At 56.7% G+C, this 13,101-nt stretch overlaps 1 protein-coding gene across 1 annotated transcript; it reads right to left on the bottom strand.

Annotated features, from left to right (window-relative positions):
- Positions 1–6,793: 6,793 nt before the first annotated feature.
- On the bottom strand, positions 6,794–10,146 carry ZNF703 (zinc finger protein 703). Its single transcript, XM_021681507.2, has 2 exons — positions 9,693–10,146; positions 6,794–8,677 (listed from the first exon to the last, which is right to left on the bottom strand). Exons 1-2 carry the CDS (start codon positions 9,933–9,935, stop codon positions 7,145–7,147), a joined length of 1,776 nt encoding a protein of 591 aa, XP_021537182.1. The 5' UTR covers positions 9,936–10,146; the 3' UTR covers positions 6,794–7,144.
- Between the last annotated feature and the right edge of the window lie 2,955 nt (positions 10,147–13,101).

Below are 13,101 nucleotides of genomic sequence, written 5' to 3'. Positions count from 1 at the left end.
CCCCCCCCCCCCCCCCCCCCCCCCCCCCCCCCCCCCCCCCCCGCCCCATCAGTGAGGTAAAGTCACGAAGTTTCTTTCCCTGGATCTTTCACACTCACTGTCCTGATAGGAACTTTAGAATTCTATTTGACTGGGGACCAGGGACCGAGAAATGCAGAATATTCCAGTTAGAAAGGGCTTCAAGATTATCGGGCCCAACAGCTTCATTTTAGAAATAGAAAAATAGACTCAGATTAAGTGACTTGCTCAAAGTCACACAGCAATTAAGTTCCAGAGCTAGAAGAAAATCCCAGTTTTCCGACTCCCATGTCTATGCTCTTTCTACCAGATATGCAGTGACTAGACTTTCTGGAGTTTCCTAGAGTGTCCTAAAGTTTACCAAAGTCTACTTCTACCATTTGTCTCTATTTTGAAGTTTATAAAATATGGTCACTTCATTTTCTCTCAGCCAGTAGGTTCAACTTCTTTTCTTCTTCTCCTTCTTCTCTTTCTTCTTCTTCCTCTTCTTCTTTCTTCTCCTTCTTCTTCTTTCTTCTCCTTCTCCTTCTTCTTTTCTTCTTCTTCTTCTCCTCCTCCTCCTTCTCCTCCTCCTTCTCCTTCCTCTTTTTAAGATTTTATTCATTTATTTTAGAGAGGAGAGAGAGAGAGGGAGAGGGAGAAGCAGGCTCTGTACTTAGCGCAGGGCTCAATCCCAGGACCCTGAAATCAGGACCTGAGCTGAAATCAAGAGCTGGATGCTTAACCGACTGAGACACCCAGGCGCCCCTCAACTTTTTTTTTTAAGAGAAAGTTTTCCCAGCTCATCTGTGATCCAAATCCACTGACAGCTTTTCCTGTTTTAGGAAGTGTTAATAATGCCGGTGATATACCTCCACCCTGGGAAAACTCGGAAAGGCACGTCATTTAGGAAGAAGTACAAACCATTTCCATGCCTGGCATGCTCTGTGGAAGGTGCAAGTCGATTAGGGAGAAAGCGGGTGAAAGGAAATTCAGATGTGCTGTTTATAGTGTTAGTGAAGCCTGTTCCTTGGTCTGCTGTAGAAATGGGAATTACCGGCTCAGGGGCTCAAGTGCCAGCTCTCTTATCCCTATGGAATGAAGGCCTCATCCATCTTCCAACCTTCAAAAAAGGAAGGGCCTCCAAGGAATTGGGGAGCCTCCCAACAGATTGAAGCGTCCATGGCAGGGTGCCCCACATCAGCCCCAGTGGTCTCCCCCTCCGGCCCCTGCAGCCTGCGCATCTGATCTTCACAATTAGCACCGGATTACATCCTGTCCTATTCTCCGCTGTCTGCACGGTACGATTCAGCACTTTATTAGATCAGCATAAATGCAGTTATATGTAATGCTGTCTTGTTCCCTGTCTCATGGGTGTGTCTTGTCTCCCCCAACTAAATCAGACCAGAATTCCGTCTGAGTTTTCTCCTGTGTCTCATGGCATCCAGCTCTGTGCTGGGCACGTAACAGGAATCCTGCAGATTCTGTGGCCTTCGATGACTGACCGCCTGGAAGTATACGTCCCCAGATACCGGCACTCTAGTGTCAAGCTGCCATTTCTCTACTTTTGTCATTAGATACATCATTTGTCAAAACATTAAATGTGCAGTTGGAAAGAGGTAGATATCACTCTCATGGTCCCTCGACCTCTTTTGAAAAGTTGAAATCAACCTCTGGGCTCTATCAATCAGTTTCCCACAAAGCCCCCAGCCTCGCTCCCACCCCCGGACCTGGGCAGATGTGTGTGTGTGTGGGTGGGGGGGGGGGTGCGGTTTGCTTCAGTTCTCTGTTTTTGGCCTGGCCGCACCCCTCTCCTGTGCAGCCTTCCCCTCCTGTGCTCGGACCCAGGGGCCGACAGCTGGTCTGGGGGGACTGGAGGAGGATGTGGGCATGCTGAGTGTCACAATAGCACAGGCTTTGTCCAGGGGCCATGGTGAGTCTCCACTGACCTTGGAATGGAGTGACTGGGGACAACTGAGGGAAGGCAGCTTCCTTCCCTCTCTAGGCTGCAGGGTTGCAATGTGTCCTTTGTTGGTCTGGGCCCCGGGAGACTGCCCAGAAGGGAGAGACTCGAGGCTGTTCCCTCCCTCCCGGACAAAATGGCGCATGCTTTTCCTGTTTAAACAGGGCACAGTTGTGAAGAGCCCTGACTCCGCACACACCAGGGCCCGGCAACGGCTGCAATAAATCAATAGGAAAATAGAAGCTGCCAGTTAGACTAAACAAGTGCATTTGCAAAGACAGCTAGCCCTCATTAATCACTCTGACAGTCCTAAAAACACATTTCCCCTTTAATGACTGTATTTGGATAATCAGTGCTTTTTCCTCCTCAGTCAGAGTTTGAGTAACAGACAGCTGGTGTTATTACAGCCATTGGGGAGGGAGGGCTGGGATTAGGGTCTACGGAGAGCCATCCACTGGAGGTCTCCTCAAACCGGGTTGGCTGCAAAGCTGTTGTTACACAATAATGAGGGGGAGCTTTGTATCACCATTGACGGCTCCCGGGCGGCCATGTGCGAGTTCCCCCCAAACCTCGACACCCACCTGCATTATGTGAGCACAAAAGCCTCATGTTGGGTTTTATGAGCTTTGGCAGATTTAGCCCGGGCTGGGGAGGCAGGAGTTTCTCTGGCAGCGAGGTAAGAAGATGGGTCGATGTGATTTGGCTTTGTTTCCTTTAGGTGACTTTGGCTTTCCGGAGAAAGTTTGAAACCCAGCACATTCCTCTTTATAAATGATGTAACACATTAATGCACAGCACATTATGAAAATGGTAATTCAAACCCATAGTGCTCCAAATTAAACCATACATTATCGGATGCACTCAGCCATCTATTTTGCAAAAAGACAGGATGAATGAAATCAAATCAAACAGAAAACTGGAGAGCAGCTTCCCCTACAGAATGATTAATAAAGTGCAGAGCCTCAGGATTATTGCAAGACGAATTCCACGGTAACCCAGACATACATCAGGCAGGAGTTAGCTCATATATTGAGAGACAGGTCCCAGTGTGCTGGGTAGGGCAAGGCAATTATGGTGGCCCCAGCCTCCCCCTTCGGCTGCGGATTTCTCAGGAGGTGGGTTTGTGGCGGGGGGGGGGGGGGCACGATGACTGGCAAGTTAAAAACCGAACACCACGCTGTTCTGTTTGTGTCAAACCTGTATCCGAGAGCGAGCCTCTCCTCCCTCTCCTCCCACTGCTGCCCACGAGGCCACAAAAATAACCGGGCAAGAGGTGTGAAAATCTGACCCGGAGCCAGGAACGTCCAGTGTCTCAAGTTCCAGCTCCGAGCTTCCACCCTTCCTGGTGCTTTGGGAACACAGGCCCCATTTCTGGCGCCTGGGAGAGATTAGGAGGAAGAGGGGGGAGGAGGGCTAGGAAGAGAAGGAGGTGGAGAAATAGAAGGTGGAGGTGATTCTTGAAGAAAAGAGTTGCTGGATGAATTAATTATGCAAATAAGCAGTTGGGGGGGGAGTATTATCTCTATTAAAACAGCAACTTTGTTTAATGAGAATTTAGCTATTGACAGTAACCAACTCTCCACCAGCTAATTAAAACAGCCACGTTTCCTAGGAACTGGCACCCATTTCTGGTGAGGAGGGCTGACATTTCAGGGCGAGAACTGGGCCACTCCAGACTACCCTGCTTGCCCTTTGATGTCACAATGGTAGCTGGGGACAGCCCATTCCAACTAGGCACACAGCATCCTTCCCAGTCTGCAAAGACCACCAATATATTTTCTGGGGAAACTCAATAGTCTGAGGGGTTTCTAAGCTCCAGGTGAGCCAAGCAGCTCTAGAAACGTGACTTTTGCTATACAGAGAGTTCACTCTTCGAGACAGCGAATCTATTTCTTTCTCTATCCCAACAAGAGGAACTTAGCTAGGGAGGTCTGGAGACGGCAAAGTTTAAGAAAGAGAAAAGTTCAAGTCTTCCTGCAGAGGGAGCAATTTCCAGCAGTTTTAGCAGGCATTAAAAAAAAAAAAAAAGGTATCTGAAGGAAAGGGAAGGACTTGAGAGGAAGGGAAGATGGGAAATAACCAACAGCGAACAAAACAACAGAGAGATAGAAAAAAACAAAGCTACTCGTAACATTTCAGGGCTTTTAAAGATTCTGGCCAATTTGAACTTTGAGAACTCGGAGAACGGTAATTCCCCAGGAAGACCCTGAGCTGGTCCCAGGGCGGCTTCTCCAGCCCATTCTCCAGCCCTTCTCCCTGACTCCCCCTGCGGCCCCCACGTGCCCAAAGACACCAGCAGCCAAGGTCCCTTCCCCGGGGACACACGTAAGTTCTTACGGTGGCCAGCACTGACATTTTCTGCAGAAGCAGCCTGAGGTTCTCTTGATTAATGAAGGAATTTTGTCCAGAAACAAAGATATAGTGGCAAAACTTCAAAAAGCCGTAATCACACCCCCCCCCCCCCAAAACCATCTAACGTTGAGGTTTTGTCAAGTCCCGAGGCCCTCCTGCGATTCTCTAGCAGGGTGTGGCGTGGTCTCAAGCAACGCGGCGGGGTGGAGAGAGCATCCCTCCCACGCCGCCCTTCCGCACTTGACCTCAGGTCTACCGACGTTTCAGAGGCACGCAGTTCGCACCAACTGCGCGGTAAGTCGCAATCCTCACAGAAAAAGCCAAGCAAAACTACAGCAGAACAACCGATCCCAAAGCGGCACGGGGCCAACGCGGAGAGCAGCCAGGAGAGGGCGAGGCAGCCCACTTTGAAGTGCGCCCAACAGGTGGCCAGGCGCGTCCCAGGTGCTGGAGGCCGAGAGCCCGCGCGCCCCGGCCGGGTGCCCCTGGAGCTGGCGGCCTTGGCGGCTCACCGCCGGGGATGGACGTGCAGGTGGCCCGTCCTCTCCTCCGGGCTCGCGGAGTCCCCGCGCAGTGGGGAGGTGCCCGGCCCTGGTCCCAGCATCCTGGTAAACGGCGCCCCATCCTCGCCTGCCCGAGGATGCCCAAGCCAGTGTCAGTCGTATGAGCTCAAGACAACAGGGACCGAGAGTGGCTTCAGAGTCCCGAGTAATCACCGCGCCTTCTCAGCAAAACCCCAAACCCTCTCCAGAGAAGTCTCTGGAGGCGCAAATGAATGGGGGTCGACATCCCAGCGCTGGCCTTGGGGAGCCCCCAGGCCTTGCAAAACACCAGTCTCAGCAGCCGCATTTACTCTTTGATTTCAAGGTGTATAAAAGGCAGTCAAGAAGAGGAAGTTATTCGCATTTCGAGCGGGAAGCGCGGAAGGCGTCGTCGGGGCTCGCACCCGTCACTCGTCTTTATGCCACTAGGTGGCGCCAGAGGCACGTCGACTTTGCATACCTGCAGGGCTCTGGGGCCCGTGCTGCCAGGAGCCTGAGCCCCGCGTCCTGGTTCCTTTCCCAGCCCCTTGTACCTCGACTCTAGGCCCAGAGGAAAAACCGCATCTACACACTCCCTCCACCCAGTCCCCAGGAAATGTCAAGGACTTTGAAGGGAGCCTGGGAGCTAAATAACCAAGTGGAAAAGGAAAAAACAAAACAAAACAAAAAGCCATAAAGGCGGTTTTATGTTATTTGTAATGCGTTGGCAGAAGTTGTGTTTTTTTTCCTCCCCCACCCCTTTCTTGAGGAAAGGCATTAAACTCGACCTTGAACGGAAATCTCAGAAAGAAACCATAAGGTATTTAAACAAGAATAAAAGAAGGACATCTGCTCAGGTGTCTGGAAGTGGGACAGTGGGTGAGGCAAGAGAGAAACACACCACGGTGTGAATATAGCCAAGTATTCCATTTATTAACAAAATAAGTCTTACCAAGGGAGAGCTCTATTCATCCCAAACAGGCCCCACAGTCCTCCCCCCCGCACTGCTGCAGAAGACCAGGAGGGAGGGAAGTTGTGGGGAGAAGACCCAGGGGTCCGAGTCTTCAATCCCAGTCACGAGGGAGCCCACGGAAGCCCACGGCCAACTTTGGGGATTCTGTTGGGTCAGGCCTGGGAGGGGGTGATGGGGCTACTGTGATCCGTGTACTCCCGACTCCCCAACTGTCCCCCAATGGAGCTACCAAGGTTGTACTGCCCTCTGATACCACCACTGGTCTGCTTTGGAGGGATCTAGCAAGAATCACTGACCCTACCCCTACCATCAGGAGAGGGATCACCGCCCCAATAATGGAGAATAAAACAGGACTATCAATGCACTTTGCAAAATATAAAGAGCAAAGTTTCATACCAGCAGGGCCTCCTAGGACTTCTAATTGAATAAGATGAGCCCTACAGGTCCCCCACCTGCAGGCAGTTGACTACCGTGTGTTTGGGGCCATGAAAAGTCTGGAAGGTAGAAAGGCTGTTCAGAGGCCACTTGGGCCTCTCTCTCAGGGGGAGCCTCCTGGTGGGGTCAGGGCTCTCAGTGCTCAGAGCAAGACAGAGGAGCAAGGCTCTAATTTTGGGGGCCAGGGTGCAGACCAAGGACCCCAGAAGGAGAGGGTTGCAGGGGACGAATCACAGGGCAGAGTTCTGGGTCAACAGAACACAAGACCTCTTGCCACCAAGGCGGATCCCTGCACCCCCCAAACACGTTACAAAAAATATCTCCTCTCTGTTACTTGTACAAAGGATAAAACAGAACCTCAAATGTAAGGAAACAAGAAGAAATGAAGGGGAAAGAAGGGAAAAGAGAAGGGGGAAATGTAGTCTTAACGGTTAGGAAGCATGCAAGAAACTCCCCAGGAAGGGAAAACAAATAGAAGAACCCCAGAACCCCAACACTCCCTCCTCCCCCTAAAACCAAACCAATCAAAAAAAAAAAAAAGAAAAAAGAAAAAAAACCAAGCAAAAGGAAAAAAAGAACCTTACATCTAAGAAAAAGAAAAAAAAAATAAAAGAAAGGAAGAGGGGCGGGGAACATGTAGTTATTTGTGTGATTAATATTATTATTTGGGGAACACAGACTTTTTGCATACCATTGACTCGTGTGGGCCGTTAATGCACTTATATTCCCAGCTTGTAAGCTAACATTATAGTAAATAAATACACAGTCCGGTGGGGAGGGTCTGGGCGGGGGATCCCGGCAGGGACAAGCAGAAGTGGAGGTTGCAGCGGCGAGGCGGCGGGAGGGAGGGAGGGAGGCGGAGGGGGAAAGGAGAGGAGCGGCGGGTGGGTGCAAGAGCTGCGGTTACTGGTATCCCAGTGCGGAGGCTGAGGCTAGTCTCTGTCCGTACAGCGCATACGGTGAGTAGTAGGGTCCGGCTGTGGGGAGGGAGGGCACGGCCAGGCCCCCAGCTGTGGATAAGTGGCTCTTGCCATAGGGGTGGTACCGGCTTAGCCCCAAAGTGTGTGGACTCCGCAATGACAGCGACCCGGGGCTGCCGGGGGCGGTGGGCGGGGGGAGGTGCAGATGGCAGGAGGCTGCGGCCGCGGCGGCCGCGGCGGCGCTGCCCAGGCCCGAAGCCCCGGGGTAGGCGGCCAGAAGTTTCTCGGCGCCCGGCAGGGCCGTGTGAGTCCGTAGGTGGCTGAGCAGCTCCTCCGAGGTGGCGAAGCGCTTGTCACACGGCCCGCTGGCCGCCACCCAGTTGCAGCTGTGCGGCAGCGGTTCGTTCTGCAGCATGAAGCCGTAGGTGTAGAGCGGGTGGCCGGGGAGCGCGGCCTGGGCGGCGCTGGACGAGAGCGCAGCGGGCTGTAGCGGGTGCCCGGGGTACACCAGCGGGTAGCCCCCAGCCTTCAGGCCGGGCCCCGCGGGGTCGTGCGCGCTGCAGGTGGAGCAGCTGGAGCCGCCGAGGTGCGAGGCGCTGTGGTAACCTCCCAGGCAGTAGGGGTCGCGGCATAATCCCTGCAGGAAGGAGGGCGGGGAGGCCCCGGTGAGCGGGCTGGAGCTCGGGGGCTTGCCCGGTGGCAGGCCCAGGCCCCCCGACAGCTGGCCTCCCACCAGGCCAGACTTGCTAGGATCCAGGCCAGGCACGAACTGAGAAGGGTAGCCGGCGTAGGCGCCCACGATGGAGCCGTGGTAGCCGATGCTGGAGGGTGGCAGCGGGAACACGGAATGGCCCGGTTTGTAGGGGGACACCGGCGCCACGTGGCCGGCCCCCACCAGGGCCGAGGGCGGCTCGGACTTGCGCCCGGAGGCCCCAGCCTCCGCGCCAACCCCGTGTGCGCTGGGCTCCCCACCGCTGCCGCGGCTCACGGCCGCAGCCTCCGGGCTGGGCTTGGGCTCCTGGTCTTTCTTGTCCAGCTCCCCGCCGCCACCCCCGCCGCCGTTCTTGCAGTCAGAGTGGTGCGGGGAGCCGCCCCGGGAGCCACCAGGCGAGGAGGACGACGACGACGCAGAGACCGGCGCTCCATGCGGGGGGAAGGGCGTGCAGGCGGCGCTGGGGACCCTGAAGCCCGCCTTGTCTCCTGGGGACAGGGAGGACGAGGACGAGGTGGAGGACACGGAGGAGGAACCGCCGTCTTTGCGGGAGTCGCCGCCGCCGGAGCCCTTGGAGTAGGGCTTGAAGCTGGACTTGTCCTCCGCAGGGGAGTCTCCCAGCTGCTTGAGGGCCGCAGACGCGGAGGCGGCGCCCGTGGCGGAGCGGCCGGGGTCCTTCTCCGGTCCCAACCCGTTGGCCGCCGCCGCTACCGAGTTGAGCTTGGACGAGGGCGGCGGGTCCGGCTTGCCGATCTGCGAGCAAGTCTGGGCCAGCAGCGCCAATGGACTCTTCTTGGCGTCCAGCTGTGGGAGACAGCGGCAAGGGAAGGGAGAAGGGGGTGAGACCGGCAAACCCACGGAGCAAGCGGGGTGTCTGGGGAGCTGGGTGGGCGCGGAGAGCCCCGGCGGCGGCGGCGGCGCGACGGGTCGGGAAGGCCTGGGGGAGAGGGTCTGAGAGCAAGGGCTGGGCGGGGCGGCGCAGCAGGCTGGAACTGCGCTCGCAGAACCCGAGTGGGATCCCTCGTTCCCCCGGGTCCCAGAGCGCGGCTCAGGCCCGGGGAAATGGGGCAGGGGAAGTGGTCCACCAGAGGCCGCCGCGGGAGCAGGTGACTGGTCTGGAGTCGGGGCTGGGGGAGGGGCTGTGACTCGCCCCCTACCCTCTAATCTCCCCCTCCCCTGTGCCCAGGAGAAAACTTATTCCTTCAGTTTGGGGAACTTCGCTTGGGACGGGTTTCTGGCCGTGGCGCCGCGAGGTAGGAGCCGGGAGAAGCGCATTCTAAAGCTAGGGCTGCGGTTGGCGCTCTCCTAGTAGCCCCTCCCTCCCGGGGAGGGCACCCAGGGAAGTGGGAGGAAGAAAGACCTGGGATCGGGAGTGCCGGGGCGTAGTGCGCTCTAACCGGATGGGACAGAGGCGGAGTGGGACGGGGGCGATTCGGCTTCAAAGAGACCAAACCGGTGTGTGTGGGAGTGGGGGGGTGGAGGGGGGAAGGCAGGAAAGGAGAGATCATCTATAGCCTGGAAACTGGGTGCCAGAGGAAAAGTAAAGGACCCAGTGGAGACTCCAAGAGCAAACCCAATCCAAAAGCAAACACATAGCTCCGAAAGGCGAGCGTGGAAGGGGAAACCTTCCACGGAGAAGCCTGGGGAGAACCCGGTGGACTCCGATTCCTGTTCCTTCGGTCCCTCCTCACCCCGTCCGCCGGCGTGGCAGGACCTGGGCGTCACACCGAGCCCCGGGGCGCAGGGAGTAGGGCCGCGGGCCCGGCAGTGGTGGGTGGAATGGGGCCGGCGCTGGGCGGGCAGCGACCAGGAGACTGACCTCAATGGGGCTGACGGGAGTGGAGGACAGCGGCTGCAGGTACTCCGGGTGCAGGAGGTGGCCGGTGTGAGCGCTCAGCATCTTCAGGACCCTTATAGGGAGCCGGTTCGCCTGGCGCAGGGGGTCCGCCGGGGGCAAGAGGGACACCGCCGCCGGCACCGCCGGCCTCTTCCCGCCGCCGCCGCTGCCGCTGCCGCTGCTTTCGGGTGTCCTTGGGTTAGATCCAGCGGGCGAATCGCTCATTTGGAGGAGGCAGCGCCACTGGGGGGGCGGGGAGGGAGGGGGAGCACCAGGGAGGCGAGCTCCCGGGGCGGGTGGGCTCGCTCCGCAGCGTCGAGCGCGGTGCAGCAGTCGCTGCGCCTCCACCCCTCCTCCACCGACGCCGCCGCAGCCGCCGCAGCCGCCGCCGCCGCCGCCGCTAGCCCCGGCGAGCAACACAAAAACCTTCGCCTTCCCCGAGCCGCACGTCAAATAGCCGCGATCGGCAGCCACACTTCAAAGGGATCGCCGCGCCCGCCCAATCGCAGCTCTCGCCGGGACCCCGGGGCGGGGAGAGCGGCGGGCGGAGGCCGGCGCCGCCGGTGGGAGGGGAGAAACTTAAAGGGGCCTCGCCCGCGCGCCGCCGCAGCCTCGGCCTCTACCACCCGCCGTACTCCTCCCCTCCCCCCAGCCGGGCCGCCCTCGCCCCGGGGTCCCATAGAGGACGAGACTTCTCCAGGACCCTGGGCTCCGCGCCCTATCCTCCGCTGGCTTTCCTGTCTCCCTCCCCTCTCCCTTCACACCGCCGGGGGTGGTGCTGGCCGGGTCAGTCACCCGCCAGCCGAGTGTGTCTGGGGTGGGGCGGATTGGGGTGGGGCGGGGGGGGTGGGGAGTAGGGGCGCAAGGCGCTGGCTCCGTCGCAGCGGAGTCCCAGCCTCTCCCGGAGGCCGCCTAGGGGCGGGCCACGCCTCCAGAGCGCCAGCCTAGCTCGGCCTGCTCCCGGCTCTGCTCCGGCTCAGCTCCGGCTCTGCTCCGGTCCACCTCTCTTTCCCTAATTGGCTTCTCCCTGGTGTGCTCACTTGGAAGCGCCCGAGCCTTGGAGGCGTCCACGGCTCTCGGGACGCGGCGTCGCCGCTCCAACTACTTTGAGCCTGTCCTGTCCGAAGCCTGTAAGTTTGAGGACTCCCTTCCGTGGTGAGATGGACGCGACGAAGCGCGGTGTCCTAGGCTGTGCCCACCGGTCCTGGGTGTGTTTCAGGTTTCTTACAGTGTCTGTTTAGAGGCGCACAATTCCCTCACTGCAGCGCGCCTAGCTGCTATTTTGGGGGGACCCAGGATCACTGGAGAGGCCAGTATCCCGGGGGGGGGGGGGAATCTCTCTCTACGTGCTGCACGTCGATACAGACTCCAGAGTTGCGCCTTCCCATTCCCGTCTTCTCTTCTCGTGGGGGAAAATGCACTAGCTTTTCCCAGGGAAATCTTGGAATAAAAACTTTTTGTTAAAAATAAGAATACCCTCCCCCTCCCTCCCCCCGCCTTTTAGATTAAGTGTGTATTGCCGGCTTCGCGCTTGGCAGAGATTTTACAGAGTCATAAGTACTGACATTAAAGTTCCCGGTTGGCGGATCATCAGAAGGTGAAGCTGGTCCTTTGTGCGTCGGCCTCTAGGGAGACTACTTTCCCGTGCTCTCAGCGGCCAGTGGAGGCGCGCTGGTGTCACTGCCTCCCTTCGAGTACCACTTTCTCAGACCCAATCCATCACGCTGATTGTCAGGCCTGTCACTCGGGGCATATTGCTCCGGGACTACCCCTCCCTGACTCTGCCGCGTTGATCTATGCCTTGAAACAACATGAGAACCCAAGATGGGGATAGGTGATTTCAGAGGGGTTCTCCAAACGGAAAGAAAGAACCCTCTCGGAAATAACAAATAGCAATCCCGGCCATTTATCATGCTCAGGAAAGGAGGCAGCAGGCACCACTCCCAGGCCATATCAATCATACACTAAACTAAATGTACTCCCTGCATCCCTGCTGTTTTTTGGGGTATGCATAGACCTCTTAGAAATTACACAGGCTCTGCCTACCCCAGTTTTAATCCTGGTAAAGTCAGGTTGAAACCAATGCTAAGGGATGCCCGGGCTGTGAGGTGTCTTCCATATTGCAGCAAGAGGGGTGCAAGAAGGGGGGGTGATCCCATCTATGTGGTGGTCTCTGCGGCCCCCCCCCCCATGCCAGCCTTTGTGCTTTCTGACTTCACTGCCAATGCCAGTACCTCATTCAAAAGTCCATGGCAGAGCTGCTGCAACCTACAAGCCTATTTGGCTTTGGGGAAATTGCTACCCAGACCGAGAACAGAAGAAAGCCTTACAGACTGGAAAAGGGTGGGCCTCCATAGGCACCCTGGAGGAGGACGGGCTGGGAAGAGAGGAGACCCAGGAGGCAGAGAGAGATGAAAGACTCCTTCTTGATTATTGTAACCAGCCCAGCTGTGAGAGCCAGCCAAAAAATCCTTCCAGGACCCAAGCAGATGTGTGCTAGGGATGATTAATGGGAAATCAGTTGGGAGCAAAGGGGAGGGGAGAGAGAAGAGGAATTTGGAAGGAAAAGAGGGGTAGGAGGCAGCAGAGAGGAGAGAGGGGAGGATAGAGGACGACAGAATCTTTAGAGGAAAAGAGAAGAAAAAGGTAGTGAATGATTGAAAGGAAAGGAGAAAGGTGGGGATGAGGATAGAATGGGCAGGTTCTGGGTGGGAGGTGAGCAGTTTGCCTCAGTAGTAATATATGGTCCTTAAACACACACGCACACGCACATGCCCACAAAACCCCACCCACATTCTTAGCTCACAGCAGTGATCACAGATAGGAACAGTGGATGCCTGACAGCACTGAGGCCAGACCAGGCCTGTTTCCCCTCTCCTGGAAAGTGCTAGCAAGGGAATGGGGACACCTTTCCTTTCAGGGTGCTGGTGAGAGCAGCAGTTCTCCTCTGGCTGAATCCACCCAGTTGCCTTAGGAGAGGAAATGGGACACCATACTTAGACCAGGGGCCTAATTAAAACACGAAGAGACGATGATTGCAATCGGTATTTGACATTCACTTAGCCAAAGCCCTAACCTATGGAGTCCTAACAGGGGCCCCAGTGGCCTACAGCGAGGGCATTATTCAGAGGAATGGCTTGCCACCTGGGAGAGAGTGAGGCTCAGTATTGAGTTGGGCCGTATTTATTTCAGGCATGACATATATAGCATGGCGCTGTAGGGGTGTGGTTCAAAAGTCCCTGCAAGATGTTGTACAGGACATATGGCCCCTGTCCTGGCCTTGCAGAAAAGTGGCAGATGTATGGTTAAGGAGCCTCCCTCTCTCCAGGACCTGCTCAGGTCGCCCTGGGAGTGAGCAGCACCATTAAGATAGGATGGGGTGAAGGCTGCT

This window comes from Neomonachus schauinslandi, chromosome 2 (genome assembly GCF_002201575.2).
Source record: "Neomonachus schauinslandi chromosome 2, ASM220157v2, whole genome shotgun sequence".
NCBI classification, from domain to species: domain Eukaryota; kingdom Metazoa; phylum Chordata; class Mammalia; order Carnivora; family Phocidae; genus Neomonachus; species Neomonachus schauinslandi.
Note: the sequence above shows the minus strand (reverse complement) of the source record. Positions and strands in the feature narration are given on the sequence as shown.